The 18461-nt window shown below is 38.7% G+C and overlaps 4 protein-coding genes across 11 annotated transcripts in view; 1 reads left to right on the forward strand and 3 right to left on the reverse strand.

Annotated features, from left to right (window-relative positions):
* The window catches only part of LOC129792166 (WD repeat-containing protein 47), a 34732-nt gene extending 23935 nt beyond the window's left edge, over positions 1-10797 (reverse strand). The window contains exons 1-6 of one of the 5 annotated variants that reach the window (XM_055830964.1): positions 8176-10043; positions 6904-7092; positions 4621-5815; positions 4278-4537; positions 4076-4183; positions 1236-1353 (exon numbers count right to left, since the gene is read on the reverse strand). In XM_055830964.1, the coding sequence (XP_055686939.1) occupies positions 1236-1353; positions 4076-4183; positions 4278-4537; positions 4621-5815; positions 6904-6989 (1767 nt within the window). In that variant the 5' untranslated portion in view covers positions 6990-7092; positions 8176-10043. Of the gene's footprint in view, positions 1-1235; positions 1354-1440; positions 2029-4075; positions 4184-4277; positions 4541-4620; positions 5816-6903; positions 7178-8175; positions 10044-10664 lie in introns of those variants that run through there. The other 4 variants (XM_055830965.1, XM_055830966.1, XM_055830963.1 and 1 more) reach the window with 4 other exon arrangements.
* Positions 10798-11535: 738 nt separating this feature from the next.
* Positions 11536-12529, reverse strand: LOC129792172 (TM2 domain-containing protein almondex). The gene is made up of 3 exons (XM_055830981.1): positions 12350-12529; positions 12199-12272; positions 11536-12121 (listed from the first exon to the last, which is right to left on the reverse strand). Exons 1-3 carry the CDS (start codon positions 12513-12515, stop codon positions 11591-11593), a joined length of 771 nt encoding a protein of 256 aa, XP_055686956.1. The 5' UTR covers positions 12516-12529; the 3' UTR covers positions 11536-11590.
* LOC129792170 (glycerol kinase) lies at positions 12509-14510 on the forward strand. Its single transcript, XM_055830978.1, has 2 exons — positions 12509-13054; positions 13154-14510. The coding sequence occupies exons 1-2, from the start codon at positions 12533-12535 to the stop codon at positions 14276-14278; spliced, it is 1647 nt and encodes a 548-aa protein (XP_055686953.1). The 5' UTR covers positions 12509-12532; the 3' UTR covers positions 14279-14510.
* LOC129792171 (BTB/POZ domain-containing protein 10) lies at positions 14360-18450 on the reverse strand. 4 transcript variants are annotated; one of them, XR_008750788.1, is made up of 7 exons: positions 18066-18387; positions 17571-18001; positions 17248-17445; positions 17119-17183; positions 16797-17049; positions 15897-16210; positions 14360-15794 (listed from the first exon to the last, which is right to left on the reverse strand). XR_008750788.1 is itself a non-coding variant. In XM_055830979.1 (6 exons), exons 1-6 carry the CDS (start codon positions 18155-18157, stop codon positions 16059-16061), a joined length of 1209 nt encoding a protein of 402 aa, XP_055686954.1. In that variant the 5' UTR covers positions 18158-18450; the 3' UTR covers positions 14360-16058. The 4 variants fall into 4 exon arrangements, 2 of the variants coding, with proteins under 2 accessions (XP_055686954.1, XP_055686955.1); XR_008750786.1 differs by having other exon boundaries at positions 17248-17463; XM_055830979.1 differs by having other exon boundaries at positions 14360-16210; positions 17248-17463; positions 18066-18450.
* Between the last annotated feature and the right edge of the window lie 11 nt (positions 18451-18461).

The following is an 18461-nucleotide window of genomic DNA, read 5'->3' on the forward strand; positions in this document are numbered from 1 at the left end:
ATAAAATGCCGCCAAAGACATTTTAATTTCCCCATTCGTTTGCATGGGAAAAGAATCTTCATTTCCAATGACTTTTATTTGTCAATGAAATGCTGTTGGAATTTTAATATTCCTCACTTATTTGTCTTATTTGTGCGCGAGCAATGATGCAGTGAGAGTGAGTACAAACATCCGAAACTTACTGCCGAATGTCAATGGACTCTGCTGCACAAATAAATGTTTAAAGAAAACCTCCTCAAAGAGTTAAAGTTATCCAGCCATTCAATTAATTTTATCATCTAATCTCTAATTAAAATCAAAATTAAACTCTTTGTACGTGCAATCAAGTGTATGATTGCGAATGATGTTGTTTTACAACATGATCTATTATTTTATTATGCAGATTTATGTATTTTAATGTATGATTTGCATTTAACATGTACGTATAAGTATTTTGCGGAAAATAAAATAGAAAAATGTTGTAATAATTAAAATTGTTTTGAATTTATTTATAAATCGTATAGGTTCTATGCTCTAGAAATTAACGAAAAACCTTTAAAATTTAATTTTTCGTCAAAATCAGCAACAGATCAGCATTTTACTGTACCCCTTTAAATTCAATGTAGTCCACGATAAACCTCTATCTGTTGAATTTATAAACCTCTTTTAGTAGCTATCCGATTGTAAATGTAATGCAAATCACGTGAGAAAATTAAACGACGTATATTTTTCACCATAAAATAGCCTTCAATGTGGAAAATGTCTCTGATATCTTTTCCCCTCTCGCTCTTCCATCACATCGAAAGCAAACCAATTGACTTCTATTTTACTCTTATTACATGAAAATCACTCAAATAAGGAAATTTTCACTTTTTTTTGATGCAGAATAAAATGACGAATATGCAAAAACGTGTGACCAAACACTCACCTCAATGGGGAATAGCTATTTAAATAATTTCTTCTGCAAAAATTGTAACATGTTGTTGGAAAAAAGAAATGTTAGATTGTAATTCCGGAAATTGTGCCAAAAGTTAATTCTTTTTTTTTTGGCTCTACTGCAGTTTCCTCTCAACTGTTGCGAGGCAATTTTTCCCCGAAACAAGTCATTAAGCAGAAAATTGTCTCTCTTTTTTTGTCTTTTTTCCTCCGATTACATATTGCACATACAGGGATTTTATGGGAGAAAAATTCCCAGAGAATTCATAAAAAGAAGGGGAATGGTGTGAAAGTAAAAGTATTTTTTTGGAGGGACTTACATCTTCACTGTCTTGACTGGGAACTCCATTGCCATTTTGATGACTCTCCAGTTGATTCGGTACCTTCATCCCACCACCACTTTCTTGTCCATTCTGTTGACTGTTTGTGGATTTTGTGCTGCAACAAGCAAAAATAACAGAATTCATGAGATTTTCCTGAGTGTGGTCACAAAGATTCTCCCCTTGGGAATGTTTCGACATTTACAATTTTTCACGTGTGGCATTCAAACGATCTGTACCACAGAAAAGTGCATCAAATCGGTGATCTCTAACAGTTGGATCCTCCTCAATTACAGTGATAATTTTACGCTGAGGAATATCCCGCGTTGGTGTTGAGGATTTGCGTGAGATACGATCGAGGGATACGCGTGATCCTCCCGAATGTACATTGCAATCCTCCGAAACATATTCAATTTCAAGGCGTTTTGCCTGTCTCGGATGCAATCTCTTATTGTAGTACATTCCTTTTGTTGGTGCAAAATGTCTCACTTATCTACACACACGACAAAAAAACTCACAGCCTCTAAACAAGATAAAACGGCGCAAATAAAATCTTTATGAATTCCTCTAAATTCTTCAAACTATATATCACGCACCTAAGGCAAAAAAAACCCTTTTAGCGAGCAAAAAAAAAACAAGAAATCCAGAACGGAGTGACCATCAGTCAAAACTCTTCACGGATCGGAAGCTTTTGAATAACTGACGCGATATTCCCTCATGGCAAATGGTGTTTGTACTTTATGGTGGTGCCTTATGCGAACCTTCTTTGTTTTGTGCGCTCTCGCAGTGCAACAGAGCATTTTAGTGCGGCAACAACGTAATTATTACGTTACATCGAGCTCAATTAATTTAAATACATTGCGCTGCTTTTTTACTTTTTTTTTATTTTTAAATTCATCACACATACGCGATCAAATAAAATTCAAATGACTCACATAGCCGTATGATCGTTATGATTATTATGATAGATGATTTTATGCAAAAAAAAATAATAAAATTATACTGAGAATACTCATAACTACATGGAGGAGTCATATCAAGTCATAATGCGATGAAAAATGCAAAAAAGATTTGATTTTTACTATAAAGAAAATCTTCGCCAGAATGCTTCGAATGTTTTATTAGTACAGAGAGGTTCAGAATAATTGGTGACTCATTAAAAGCATATTAATGAAATTTTTAACAATTTTAAAAACCAGAAGATTATTAAAAAAAATTTTCATAATTTTTTATCGAGTTTTGAGGTTTTTTTTTAAGAAAAATAATAATTAATAAATAAAAATAATAATTTTCCACTTTGTAGAAGATTTTGGAAAATTATTCTAATACATAGAATATTAATAATTTAAATAGCTTTGATTTGAAACTTATTAGAATATTCGACAATTGATATAAATTGAGAAATTAATCAACTTAAAAATTCGTTAATTTTTCAGCGTTTTTCCGAAAAATGATTACACACTTTTCTTGATTCTTTGACTATATCCAAAGTTATTTAAAATAATAATAATTTTGGTTACATGCAGGGGACCTACTCTATATGTCTTGCATAGGACTCTTTTTCTGCTTCTGATGTTTCTTCAGTTCTATCAAGAACTTTTACTTTTTTACTTTTTAAAATTCTTTTTCCCCTTACAATTTTACCTCAGTTTACCTCATGATTAAATAAATAAATATTTATTTTAAATAACAATCTGTCTCTTAAAGATTCTTCTCTCTCCTTAAAAAAAATGCATTTTAATCATTTATTTAAGACCTCACAAGACGCTTTCAACGCACTAATTTTCAACAACTAATAATTAATTTCGAAGCATGTCATTCATGTTGGCAGTACATATAAATGAATTTTTATTGTAACAATTTATTTCGAAAGATTCTTAAGCGATATATCATCACACAAAGCATTTATCTTTCAGCGTCAAAATGTGATGGATGAAAAATTCGGAGGAAGTGTAAAAGATTATCTTCTGGTGAAGAGTAAATAGTGCCGTGCCCACTGAATGATTTAAAACCAAGAAAAAAAATGTGCTATAAAGCGTCTGACTATAAATAGTCACATTTTTCCCCTTATCGACATTCCGCTGGATTTCTTTCACGATCGCGCGCACGCCCGTCTGGCTATTTGATTCCCCAAAAAGACACGAATAATTCCCCCATAAATGGCTCATATTTCTCTCCCCATTGAGCTCTTCTTCACACACAACAGCTAAAAAAGAATGAAGAGGAGTCAAAGGGGGGTCGTTCATCGCTGCGTGAGAGAGATTGCCTTTCGGAGAGAAAATGATGAGTATGAGGGAAAAGTGATGCGAAGAAACTAAACTGGAAAAAACACAAACACTTTTCACTTTGATGACTAAACAATAAAAACCCCGTATTTATGTCAGTGTCCACCACGATGGCTGGAGAGAAGCTCTATGCTTTCTTACCCGCCGAGAAAATTGGAAATGATTTTTTTTTATGATTTTCTTTCGCACAAAACGGTATTAAAAGATGCTCGTCGATAAAAAAATTTTGCCGAATTGACCACAAATTCACCGGAAGCTCCAAATATTTGGTAATTTTATTATTCTAATAAAATAAAACTATGTCAAAATTGCCAAAACTATGCCCTCGAGGGCCTCTAAAATTCTCTGCTTTTCAACCACGTCTCTCCGATTGACAAAAGTACACTGAATGAAAATGAGAAACAATGAGGGGCAACGCGTCCGGACGTCACAGCACTGACTGAACAAATTGATTTCCCAATTTTTTTTTTCTAGAATTATTTGTCGCGTTATCTAATTCCGTGACTAAAGCGTCGCCGATGCCGAAACATTTCCACATTGAACGATTTTTCTTACCTGTCCCCATTGTTGTTGACACCGCCCTGCTCACGGTTTAGCTTTTGCCTCTGGAACTTCTCAAATAGCTCCCCGCCACCACCTTGAGCTGATGCATTGTCTGGTAACCTGGTCAAGAACAACAAAAAACGCCAAAGATTAGTTTTCTCTAGTTCACACATGCAATGGAGTCTTCGCAAAACATTCATGGGTAAAGATTTACGTTTTCTTGACGATCTCCGTGACCTGAGGCGGCGTCACGACGCGAGCAGGAAGAGCTGTAGATGCATTCGGCGGATGTTGTGGCTGATTGGGCAGTGCATGTAGATCGTGATGCACGATTTTTTCACTTAGAGAATCTCTTCGGGAACTTTTGGCTGTTGATGCAGCTGTATTCGGACTATCTCGTCCAGCACCATCAACTTTTCCAGGTTCTGGGGATTTTGACTGTGATGACGGAGCTTCCTGGATCGATGGGAGACCCTGCTGGAAGAAACGCGGCATGAGATAAATTTTTCTCTTCAGAAATGGATTAAATGCTCTGCAAAACTTTAAGGGTAACAAACCTGGAAATCATTGTAGTTGCTACTTAGAAAAACTTCTCCGTCATTCTCAAAGAGTCTATCAACACTGGATGTCATGTGTTTCCCGGAACTCGGCTTAATGCCCGTGAGGTGGAAACTTGCAAAGCTCGATCGTGACATTTGTCCTGCATCTGCTGCATTCCCATTTGAGCCAACACTCCCCCCAAAGGCACCCCCACTACCCTCGAGAGTCGGCAGGAGGCTCCTTGTCATGATATCCGCAGCACTACGTGGTCGTGTGAAGGGCATTGCGGAGTGTGGGAAAGTTTTGGGTTTTATGGGTGTAATTAGCATATGTTCCGTCCACGATGTCTCCAATGATGGACGTTCCAGACGCTCAACATCCACATTGAGGGTACGCTGCTCAAAGGGCACCGAAAAGGTCTCCATGGGAATACTTTGGAGCCAACTCAAGAGCGACAAATCGCTATCGTTGAACCCAACAGATCCATCGAGGAGTTTTGAGAATGTCATCTCCTGCCCCGTGTCCGTTGCCCCTGTGGCTTTTGCCTGGCAATAGTTGACGCACGACTCATAGAGTACCCCCTTGATGACTAGCTGTACAAGTCGATCATTTTTGGCGGCAAGATTTTGAATACTCTTCTTGTCACTCGGCAAGAATCTATCCACAAGTGGAAACACCTCCCGGAAGCACTGAATTCTCGCTTTACTCGGATTCCAATCGCGATAGAGCATATGATCCCCAAGGCGTGGCAATTGCAGCAACATACAGAGCCCTGAGTATTCATCCTTTGACGGGGCAAGCTTCTCAAGTTGCCCCAAAACTTGCACAACCTCCTCAACGGCACCATCAATGGATCCCATGAGGGCTCCTCCAGCTGCTGCCACACCGCCACCTGCTTCGGATTTTATGCACAGCAACTCAATGTATTTGTACCGCAGAATTGTGTACTGAAAATGCTTCATATCGAATGCCTGAAGTGCCTCGAGGGGCTGAATGAACTCCAGTACATCGTCCCATTGCCCATCGAGGATGAGTTGACGCAGAAAAAGCACATCGTCCGAGTATAGCCCATTAATAACTCCCGTCTCCCGTTCAAGCGACAACTGTGTAATGTTCAGTTCACGATTGTTGAGGAATTCCAACATCAACCGCACCACGTCCTCCTCACGCAGAGACAACCTTGCAGACGGCATCACGTAGCGTACTTTGAATCTACAAGAAGTTGCAGAAAGAGCAATAAAACATCAAAACCAGCCCAACAATTTTCACTCACAACACTCTATGCTTGTACTCTATGCCATTCTCTAAGGCAGATTAAACGACACCACACCACCCAACCTGTGAGATGTTGCAAGTTATGAAAGATTACTTTCGGTGTCATCGCACATTTTTCCCAGCGCGCGACTCTCGTTGATTGCCCATCATGCTAATTCAATCGCTATCTGTATGCAAATCAGTGAATGGGAAAAAAAGAATCTCTTTGGTGGGCAATTTTCGTAATGCCGAGGATTACGTTTCATTATTTTTTTTCGGAGTTAGTATATAAACATTAATCTCCATTTTCTCAGAGTGATACGGCGCTTTTTTCATCGACAGAGGAACCACAAAAAAAACTAAAGCAGAAGTTTTGAATGAATCCCATATTTAGTGGATAATGGGATGATCCAATAGGAGGAAGCTCTTAATAAAATTATTTTATTTTAACATTTTACAGCTGCTTTTGATGATTTTCCTGTGTTTTAAAACAATCCCCATTGCAAATGAATCCTTTTGTGTGTAAACGATAGTTTCGTATATAGGGGAAAAGTTAGTGTAATGAATAAGACCATTGCATTGCAAGGTAAAAGTCTTGGGTTCAAAACTCGTCTCAAATTCTTTTTTTTTTTCTTTGAAAATTTAGCTTCAATATTGCACTTAAACATACTTATTGTGCCAAAGAAATTTCCTCAATTGAAACACTTAACCACAAACTCGAGCACAATGCAAATTTCTCACATCATCCAACTACACTTAATCACATCGATGAAATCTCTTGTCTATCATCAACGATCTTTCTTCTTTTTTTTCATCTTCCTTCAACAACTTCTTGCAATGATGGTTGTGCATTAAGAATGCGCACCATGAGCCACTTTATGCACAAAATTATCTCTCTTATTGCATAGATAGATTGTTTAAATTGCATTAAAATAGCGGAATCATTAATTTTTGTGAATATTATGAAAAAGAATGTTTTGTGTGCATGCTCATGGCCAATTTGCAATTGAAATACCGCCTCAATGTATTTTTATTATATATTTTACCTTTTCTTTCGCAATTTCGTACTTTTCAGCCTCTTTGGCGTCGATGCTGATGCATTTTCACTTCCGTCTCTCTTCACAATCACCATTCCACCAATCTTTCTTCTCGCATCCAATTTATTCTTGTTTTTTTTTTTTTTTAGCTTAACTTGCTCTTCAAGGCGTGGAGCTTCTTGCGCGTAGCTCTCTCACCTCAATTGATCTTTTTTTTTACCTTCTTCTTCTTCGTCCCTCTCTATACTCTCACTCAGTAACATGGATGTGTGTAATGAATTAGCTGTTAAAGTGTCCTCAAGATATTCTTTTCCATTTTTAATGAGCATAAAATTCTCTGCATGGCATGAAGATGAATTTAAATAAAATTGCATAAAATGTGGGATAGAAAAATAAGTCAATGATTTCGGTGTTATGTTTATCATTGACCTGAAAAGCAGATTGATTTGCACTTTAACATCTCCTGTGTGTGTGACTATATGCCACTATGAATGATTTTTTATGTAAATGGATTGTTTTGGTGCAAGAATTCGCGGTATTTTGGTCTTTTATCACCCAATTTCATCAGCTATTTGATACTCTATTGGTGAGAGGGTTACCACGAGTTATATTTTTCTTTCGTTTTGTGTGTTATATGTGTTGCCCCAAAGACCATTCTTTTCCAGGCCAAATGCGCCACAGAGTGGACTAAAAATGTTGAATTCTTTTTAATATTAATTTATTTCAATTTATTCCTTTCTTTTTCTATTCCTTTCTATTAAAGAAAATTAATTAGAATAAATTCTCTATAAGAAAAAAAGGAGAAACTTTTAGTACAATGATTATGACGTTTGGCTTCTCAAACAAAATATCCCTGGTTCGATCCTCATGACTGATCCATTTTTTTTTTACCGTGAAAATTCTTCTCTCAAACATTCATTGAGCATGAAAATAATAATTCTTTAGCACCCTGTTGTACAAGTTTCTCTATAAGAGAACTATTTTTCTCGGTGTTTGATCAATAGAGACACCTCGCTTTTTTTGGCACGAAACTCCTCATGAAAATCACACTCAATATCCCCCGCACATCTTGAGCCGCCACCACAACAGAAAGACGCAAAGAAAAGGTGCGTTCACAACAAAATGCTAATCAAATTCTATTAAATACAGAGAATTCTAAAACAACATCCAACTGAGTTTATTGAGGAAAAAGAATAAATTGCGAGGAGAAGAAAGCAAAATGTGGGCAAACAAGAATTCTCAATTTATAATTTGTAATAAAAAAAATCACTCTTTTCATACAAAACTTATTCCTGTTCTACCCATAGAGATAGATCACAATTGATGTTCATTGCAAATCACTCCAATAGGCTACACAAATCACACGATAGAGGGAAAAAACACTGAGGCATAGCCCCAAGAAAAAATAACAATCCAATGCCAAGATCACGGGCAAGAGGAGAAAAAAAAACAAGCTTCTTCTTGCACAGGTGTTCGGTCCAAATGAAATCCAAATTGCAACTTTCTCGGTGGCGTACAGTGCAAAACTGCGAAGCCCACTCTCGGTTTGTTTTCTTGTCCCAATGGACAAGGAGATTGATGCGAGAAGAAATTTTGCACCATCACTTTTTTCTCTACCTCTTCCCCTCCTCCTTTTTTCCATTTGCTGCAGGTGAGACGGCTTTGTGGGCCAACTGAGAGAGCCCCCAAAGAATGATGATGGTAGCATCGTGCCACTGCAACTAAAAGAGATTGCTCATGACCACGAGAGGGGAGCAAAAATTGATGCCCATCTCAGATGAATATATCACACCGTTAAGTGAGATTTATTGCTTCCAATGCTCCGTGGAATTGTGATCGATAAAAAAATAGAAGAAGAAGAAATGGGAACTTTAAATTCCCCCTAGAACTCTTCATTCTTTGTTTTATTCCATCAGAGACATTATTATTGCTAAAGCGTGAGTATGATTTACAAAGGGGACTCTCGCTGCTCTCGTATGAATTAAGGGGGTAATTATTTCATTAAGTTAAGAATTATTTTTTTGGTTAAATGAATTTTAATATTCTTTCTTGAAAATGGAGATTTTTTGTTTATACATTTATTTAAAATTAAAATTCAGCGAAGATTCATTCAGAAGTTTAACTTTTTTTAAATTATAATTCTGTTATAATGGTTTTCTATTTTAACAAGGGCACATCACATTTTGTTCAGAATTGATGAGATTAATCTTTTTTAGGAGAATTTAAAAAATATTAAGAGCTTTAGTTGTACTGGAAATTTATTAAAATAATATTTAATTTTTACATAAAAACACGAGCTATATTTTACACTCCCATGAACAACTAATGCTAAATTAAATATTATTTTAACACATTTCTAGTAAAATTTCGGCTCTAATACTTATTCTTAGAAAATTCTCCTGTAAGAAATGAACCTCATTGTTCTGAATGAAAAGTCCCTTGTAAGATCTTTTCTCATAGATTTTACTCTTTGATTTTCTCTAACTACGAAAAATAAATTAATTATATTTTACACTGGACCCCTACTTTCCTCAATGACAAACCCCTTTTAAATTGGCAAAACACTTTTCTTAACAATCTTTGAGTGATTAATGGTGACACAGAGGTGGGGATATGATGGTGTTAACTAAAAAAAAAAGCCCATAAGTGATCTCTTCCCATTAATTAGATTTAATTTCCCCAAGAAGAGAGCACTAGAGAGCGCCTAGCCAAATACTTTTTTTATATATTAAATTAAATTAATGAGAGAAAAAAACCTGCCTGAACGGGCCATCTTAATGTTTTCTTTGCTTCTCCCCGTAGGCTTATCTATTTCACCAAGAGATCCCAACGTGTGTACAGAAGACGCGAAGAAATCTTGGGGCAACGGTTTCACACATATTGTGGAGAGAGATTCTTCGTGGTCTCTTGGCCCCTTCCTTAGATGATGGCATTCCATTTTACAACATTTTGGGTGGAATTCTAAAATATTCTCTTAATGCATTTTCATGATGTGCTTAAGGTGTGCTGTTGCGGTGAGCAATGAATTTTGCGCGAGTGTCGCTCGACCGAAAGAAATGGATATTTTATTGGTGGTGGAAGCCCCATGACCACGGAGGCTGGTCAAGAACATAGAGAGCAGTAAATGAAGTTAAGAAAAAAAAAGAAGAGAAAAGAAGCACTCAGCGAGTAATTAGACACGCGCGAGAAGGTAGAATAATCATCCATCGGTGCAACAATTTAATTATATTATTGCAGACCTGATCAATCACCCTCATTTCCATCCAGAACTCTCTGCCTCCTCCTCTTCCTTCTCCGGGAAGCCCTTTTGTGGCCTATTTGGCCCCCCCTCTCTGTCTCTCATTCCTTATGTGCGAAGAGAATGCGAAAAGGGATCCCAAGAATGTGAATGTCTCATTGAAATTCCAACTCGGCGAGTTTTCTTGCAAATCCAGTCTGTGATGGTGTGAGGAGACATCGAGGAACCTGCTCTATGCCCTCCCGTCTGCCCGACAAACCCTTCCGGACTTCCCGCAAAACTTCTCTTCTTCTCGCACGGAAAAAGGCACAAAAAATCGATTTTAACCTCGTTTATGAATCACCCCCTTGCAATTGGAACATACCCACCCACACTCCCTGCCAACCTTTGCTCCAGATTGATGACCAGACGGAGCAAATAAACAACAATTAAGCAACAAATTAGCTAATCGTGTGGGGCCCACAATTAATCTGCGGAGTCTCACAAGGCATTTCAGCAGCACTGAACGTCCCCATTTGAAGAATAAACTTACCCAACTATTCGAAAGTATTCCTGGATAACTCTTGATGATTTTCACTGTAAATTCACGACAAAACAACAGAGAATTTACTCATTTTTCACCACCACGAAAAAACACCAACAACAAAATTTTATGAACTGTCAAATGATTTTTTTTGTGCTGAACCGCAAATAAATTAGCGGCCGCCTCTCTCGCGGCCGCTGCTGTTTCCGCCGCAAGAACACCGTAAATGGAGTGAGCGAGACGAATGGTGGAAATTAGAGTGAGATAGCTCATAATTATAAATAATAAAATTTGAACTTTAACGAACTTTTTTTTTGTTTTTCCACAAATTCGTGATTTTCTTGTTTTTCCGGCAATTTTTGGGCACAAAACACATGTTTGGGACTTCTAGGGTATCTACGGGTGCTTCCGCGGCCCCGGGGAGCCCCTCCGTGCGGGATTTGACGAGATTTAGAGCTCGCGGAAATTTTGACGGTTGAGGATTTTACACGACTCACTTTTCCCGGAAATGGATTTTCGCAAACTTTTGGAACTTTTGATGCCAAAAATTCAAAAATTATTTCCTGGTCACAAAAAACACAATTTCCCCGGAAAATTCGGTGGAAAACGCGAGAAAATTGCGAAAAAGTGAATGTGCGAGAGAGACGGATAGCAATGAAATGCATCCATCTCATTTTCTCTTCAACAATGTACCAAAAAGGGCGCCAAATTCAAAAAGTAATCAGAAAAACATGAAAATTATATGGGGGCGCTATAAAGTGGGGCTCTGGGGGGAAAATGAATACGGCCACTCGAAACCACTCAATGTAAGGAGCCTATGTACCAAATTTCATCGCGATCGGACCAACGGTGTAGAAAGACCCGAAGAAAACACAGCATCTCAGAGAAATGCTCGTTTTTTATTATTTGATCCACCAGGATGTATCCCATCCCATTCAAATGTAGAGAGATCCATCTGCTGGACCGAGATAGTGAAGAGAAATAAGTATCACATCAATTAGCGTCCAAATTCCCAAACCCCCAAAGCTAAAAAGCTTCCCAATTCCCTCCTGCCAGTGCCCGAGGTAGAATCTGTCCACACCAAATCCCCCCAGTGTTATACTGATTATCACGGCGGTTGACCACTTGAATCCCTGCGTCCAGTTGCATTGGAGATTCTTGAAGAAGGTCCTATGCCCGAGGCATAGTACATCCGGGAAGACTGTGCAGTTCGTCCTGTAGGATGTGTGACAGGGTGCCTTCCGGACACACGTATGCTCCCACGGTTCTGTCTGGTAGCAATACCTGCAGATGGCTGTTCGGACGAATTCTCGATTCTCCTTGCACTGAACATTCTGACGTGCTTCACACGTTACATTCATTGGCTTTCCGTAGTGGCAGGAAAGGTTGTACGAGCACGAAATGCACGGGAAGGATAATTTGCTACACTCGAGATTTGTAGGGCATGCCGATACGTCGTCAGATGTCTGAAAAAAATGCAAAAGAATCTCTCAGTTACTTCGTCCTCCAGGAATTTCCTGTTCTTTTCTTTCTTTCAACTCACAATGGATCTAAATGCAGAAGTATTGACGGTTTTGTGACTCTCCGACTTGACGGGCATGTCCATCTCATTGATTGCTGGAAGAATAATTTACCAGGAAGTTCAGGAAATTAAAGTCTTAAAGATTTTTCTCAATGAGAAAGTTTTTTTTTACCTGTTTGGGAGAATTTAATGGTATTCAGGAAGAACGAAAGCATTATAAAGAGCACAGAGCGTACATTGAGGCGAACACACCTCAATCCCAACATCCTGGAACCAATTAAATGAGATTTTCTGGGATTTTCATTGCACTTTGTTTTGATTTCTCTGTAATTTGACATCAACTAAATGTGAGGTTATGTGTGAACTGTCAATTGTTGATAAGGCTTATCAGGCAAAGAAGGATTTTCAGCAGAGTGACCAGCCTTTGAATCTGGTCGTCTTGGGCAGTGATCGAGTGAAAATGGTGGGTGGTGGTAAATTTGGGCCCCTCGTGGGGGCAATTGACGAGGGAACTTCCTCAGCAAGGGTGCTCCTGTTCAAAGTTGAGACATCCGAGGTCGTTTGCTTTCACCAAGTTGAGATCCGGCAGATCTATCCGCAGGAAGGATGGGTCGAACAGGACCCCATGGAAATCCTCAATGCCGTGCATGAATGCCTGGAGCGTACTGTTGAGAAGTTGCGCAATCTTGGGGGCTATCCGGAAGATATTGTGGCTCTCGGGGTGACAAATCAGCGTGAGACGACGATTGTGTGGAACCGCAAGGATGGTCGGCCCCTGCACAATGCCATCGTGTGGCTGGACATGCGGACATCTGCCACGGTGGACGAATTGCTGGACAAAGTACCCAATAAGACGAGAAATAAGAATTACCTAAAGGTCAGTCAGTCCTTATCGCAAATCAATGTATTCCAATGATCCCAATTTGCTTTTGAGATAAACAACCGATAAGAATTTCGACAATTTCTCACATTCCAGCCCCTCTGTGGACTCCCACTATCCCCCTACTTCAGTGCCGTTAAGCTACGTTGGCTAATTGAGAATGTTTCACGTGTCCGCGAAGCTGTTCGTGCGGGGAATTGTCTCTTTGGGACAGTGGACACCTGGCTTCTGTGGAATTTAACTGGTGGTGTCAATGGTGGGCAGCACATCACCGATGTGACCAATGCCTCCCGCACAATGCTCATGAATATTGAATCCTTGCGCTGGGACGCCAAACTCTGCAGCTTCTTTGAGATTCCGCAGGAAGTTCTGCCGGAGATTCGATCAAGTAGCGAAGTTTACGGGAAAATGGCGAGTGGTGTGCTCAAGGGGGTACCACTTTCGGGATGTTTGGGTGATCAACAGAGTGCCCTCGTGGGGCAGCAATGCTTGGAGCGTGGTCAGGCAAAGGCAACGTACGGGACAGGTTGCTTCCTGCTGTACAACACTGGGACTGTCTTTGTGGATTCAACACATGGGCTCCTCACAACGGTTGCCTATCAAATTGGCCGAGATGCTGCTCCGGTGTATGCCCTCGAAGGTTCCGTGGCAATTGCTGGAGCCGCCCTGGGATGGCTCAAAGACAACATGGGCATGATTGCAAGTGCCCGAGAGTCTGAGACTTTGGCAGGGAGTGTGGAGACAACAGGAGACATCTACTTTGTTCCCGCCTTTAGTGGTTTGTACGCTCCGTATTGGAATCAGGAAGCTCGTGGCGTTATCTGCGGCATCAACGAGGATACCCAGCAGAGTCACATTGTTCGTGCCACCCTGGAGGCGGTCTGCTTCCAAGTACGTGACATCCTGGGCGCTATGAACAGCGATTGTGGCATCCCGTTGCAGAAACTCCGCGTAGACGGTGGGATGACGGAGAATAAGCTCCTTATGCAGCTACAATCCGACCTTATCGGCCTGGAGATCATCAAGCCACGTATGGCGGAAACTACAGCTCTGGGGGCTGCCATGATGGCCGCCAGTGCCGTGGGGAGGTGGGATGTGAAGTCTGTCGAAGTGCCAATGGAGACAATACGCTATGAGCCGCAAATTGGGGTCGATGAACGCGATATGCGTTACTCAAAGTGGAAGATGGCTGTTGAGAGATCCTTTGGGTGGGACATTTGACCACCAGCGGCTTCTTTATCGGATTATCATTGGTGCTAAAGCGTGGGAGATCTCAAAACATTCAAAAAAAAAAAAGAAATATTTATAAAGTCCTTTCTCTTGTAATTCCTCAAATATTCCATTTTTCTACATAAAATTCCACATTTTTCCATGATTTCCATGAGAGCAATTTGGGAAAAATTCTTTAATGTTATGCGGTTGATTTTTAATTATAAACAATATTTTTTTTAAATTAGTATTTTGGGTAAAAAATATTTAAGTTTGTGGTGTGAGTTTTAAATTTTTTTCAAGAAGTGTTTATCTGAATAGAAATATTCAAAAAATTCGCAAAGAAATCAAAAAATTCACCAGATGAACGTTTCTTTTTTTTAGTCTTAAATTGGTAGAGACTGAGGAGCAAAAGCCTAAAAGTACTAAATTTTAGTCGAAGTAAAATTCAATTTAGTACTTTATAAGCTTTTTAGTACCTTTTCCCATTGTATTCAGTATACTTTTTCAGCTAGATTTTAGTACTTCGGTTAGATCTTTGTATTTTTTTTTTGAAAATTTAATCTACAGAAGAAGTAAATTCAATAATTAAAAGTACTAAATTTTAGTCGAAAACATACTAAATTCTATCCAAAAATATAGTAAATTCTAGCTGAAAATGTTCTGAATTCAATCGGAAAGAGTATTAAATTTAATTCGAATAAGTACTAAATTTAAGCCGAATAAGTACTAAATTTTATCCTAAAAAGTAAATTTAAACCGAGAAAGTAATAAATTCTAGTCGAAGTAAAATTCAATTTAGTACTTTTTCAGCTTGAATTTATTACTTCGGCTAGATTTTTGTTTTTTTTTTTTTGAAAATTCAATCTTAAGAAGTAAATTCAATAATTAAAAGTACTAAATTTTAGTCGAAAACATAATAAACTCTATCCAAAAATATAGTTCTGAAAATGTTCTGAATTCAATCGGAAAATGTACAAAATTTAACCCGAAAAAGTACTAAATTCAAGCCGAAGAAGTACTAAATTCCAGCTGAAAATGAGAATATTCACATCTTTGGAAATATTATGATTTGCTTATCTTCGGATTATTCGCCAAAATAATCAAAATATTCGACAGACAAACACCCCTTGATTTTTTTTTCAAAGAATAATGAAAAATTCAGAGTTTTCGACTCCCCCTGGTACTCAAACATAATATTTCTTTGAAAAAACATTACAAAATAAGGAGAAAAGTACAAAAAATGAGATTCTTAAGCAACGAAAAACCGCATTTAGCAAATTCTTCCTCTTAACTTTCCCAAATTGCTCACTAATCTAATGTTTTTTTTTAATGCTGTATGAAGCTTTCTTTCCCTTTTACAAGGACAATGTATCACTTACAATAAATAATTGTTTTTTTTTTATGCTGTAAAAATGCCTTTTTAAAAACATTTACACATGAATATTGAATAAAAATTTATACATTTTACGATTAATTTTTAATCCCCCGTTTCGCGTGCTCTTCCGGAAGTCAACGACACAAAATACTGCAACGGAAGTTTCAACGCAATTCGGGGGTAATTATACAAGTCTATGTAGTTATATTATATATAAATTGAGGGCAGGATAGTTTGTTTATTTTTTTTTACCTTTTGAGAATCTCACAAAGCCTTTGTTTTCTTTTTATTCGGGAGGAAGCCCCCATGGGATTCCCGGAGAGTGTGCGTTTATAGAAATTTTTCTTCTTGCTTTCATTTTTTTTAAGTAGAAAAAAAAAGAAAATAAATTTAGAAGAAGTAAAAAAGCTCATCCTATTCGTCCGGTGGAAGTGGTTCCAGATCATTGAGTATCCCACCAACAGCACCCTCCTCTGGTTCAGCTACAAATTCCCTCCTCTGCATTAGCTCTGCATCACCCGCCTGGACGGCTTGCAAACGTTGAGCAGCCGGCAGGGGATTTCCAGCTGCAAAAAGAGAGAATTTGGGGTCAATTCTGAGTTAAAAAAAAATCTTTTCTCTTCTTACAATTTCTCAAGATTTTTGGGATTCTATGAAAAATCTTATAAGATTTTGACAGTTTAGGGAGAGATTTTGATAAAAATTTATTCTTTTCTCTTCTTACAATTCGTCAGTTCTTATAAGATTTTAACATTTTTTTTTTCTATCTTTAATCGGATTTTTGAAGGAAAATTCGGAAAATTACTTTTACAGCTTTCAGGGCTCTTTAAAGATCTTTCTGAATGTTTTCTGGAACATGGAAAATTCTTGGTTTTAGATTTTTCGTTTCAGAAAAAAAGTCAAAAAGATCTTTAAAGAGCCCTGAAAAGTAATTTTTCTTTAAAACCACGATTAAAGAAAGCAACAAACTGTCAAAATCTTTTAAGATTTTTCATAAAATTCCCCAAAAATCTTAAGAAAAGAAAGAATTTTTAATTGAAAAAGAATTATTTTTGAAAGAAAAGATTTTTGACGACAGAATCAACATCGCCTACTTCGATTTATCAAACAATTTTCCTTCAAATCAGGAATATAAAATGAATTTTTACTAACCAGCATCGAGCTCAATCATGGGATCAGCTGTGGCTTCAGCCAGATTCGTCACGGATTTTGATTTGACACACTGAAAGTCAACATGACGACTCTTTGCTTCCTCCTTTTCCCAGGACATGTGGATAAAGGGACGCTGAACGTAGTTGTAGATGACCTCAGCACGGCCACCAGGGCGCTTCTTGACCTTCTCCTTGTGCGTTGGATATCCCTCAATTCCCAGGCGAATCTTCTTCAAGCCCCTATCTTTTAGCACCTAAAGGAATCACGAGGAATTCATTAAAATTCTTCTTCTTCTAACTGCAGGCAGACAAGCAACCCTTACCTGCTTGGCCACATCGCGATTCTCAATGTACTTGAAGAATCGATACAGGAGAGTACTGGAGACAGCTGGAAAGGGAAGAAAAGCATAAGAATGGTGTAGAAGAAATAAAAAGATTTATTTGAAACTCACTCTGGAAGTACTCTTCTCCCATTTGAGGTGGATACTCCTCATCCCAGTCCACCACATCATCATCCAGGAGAACAACAACGTGACATTCGCGATCCCCGCGCTGTGCTGATGCAACCATAAGTGGTAGAATTAGCTCCTCGAGGAATACCTCAAATTGGCATCTAGCTCCTTCGTCGCTGAGCTCATGCAGGAAACCTCCTTGAAGCGGAATGGTGTCTTGTATAATTAATAACTCAACTCAATCTCTTCTCCATGAGAAATGTGGGGGCAAGGATTTCAGTGCAAATTGTGTGGGAGGAGGAGGAAATGACAAAGGAACTTACTTAGATTCTGGCAGCGTACAGTTGTGGCGTCAAATGGAACAAGGAGGTAGTCACATGCCTCCCGTAGCTCCTGGACAGGCACTGTGGGTGGGCACCGGATGACGCCGTGCTTGTAAAAGTCCAAGATGATGCGGAAAACACTCGCGGAGATTCCTTCGGCAACTTCGTACTCACTACGCTCATTGGGGTGCATAAAATTGATGCCGGAACTAAACATTCGTCCCAGCATTGTATTGGGGTGGGCAGTGAACAGTGTGGGATCAATCACAAAGCGAGAATTGTCCACAACGAGGGTGATGCGTTCCTCGAGTATTTGACCACTTGTCGATGGGGTCGGCACATTCGGCTGCAGACTCTGTGTTGCCTGCACAGCTGGAGATTTCTTCTGTTGCTGTGGCTTTACGCCAACACTCCCAGGATGACGAGGATTGCTACAAAGAAAAAAATTTTTTTTTAAGATTCATTTTCAAACAATTTCTTTGACAGGATTCTTACCGCTTCTTCCTTCGACGATCCTCTGGGGTCTCTGTGTAGTCTTCACTGCTGCTGTAGGAACTATCGTGATTATTCTTACTACCGGAACTCATTTTCTCAACTTCTCTTTGTTGTCGTTTCAATCGAGCAATTTTCTTCACCTCTCACACCTTCAGCGTTACCCGCAGATCCCGTAAAATTCAATCAAACAGCAGCCAGAGAATCCCTCTTTGCACTTCCTGCGTATTTTCACAAACTACAGAAGATTTTTCTTACTTTTTTCTCAATTTTCGCGAATTTTTCCTGGCAAACTCTCTCTCTTGTCTTTCGAGGAGACACAGCAAAAGTGGCGCCAAAATGTCCACAAGTGGCAAAAAACAACAACATCGACGTGTTGGCGATGGCACCATTGAGATT

The sequence above is a fragment of the Lutzomyia longipalpis genome, chromosome 3, assembly GCF_024334085.1.
Source record: "Lutzomyia longipalpis isolate SR_M1_2022 chromosome 3, ASM2433408v1".
Taxonomy (NCBI): Eukaryota; Metazoa; Arthropoda; class Insecta; order Diptera; family Psychodidae; genus Lutzomyia; species Lutzomyia longipalpis.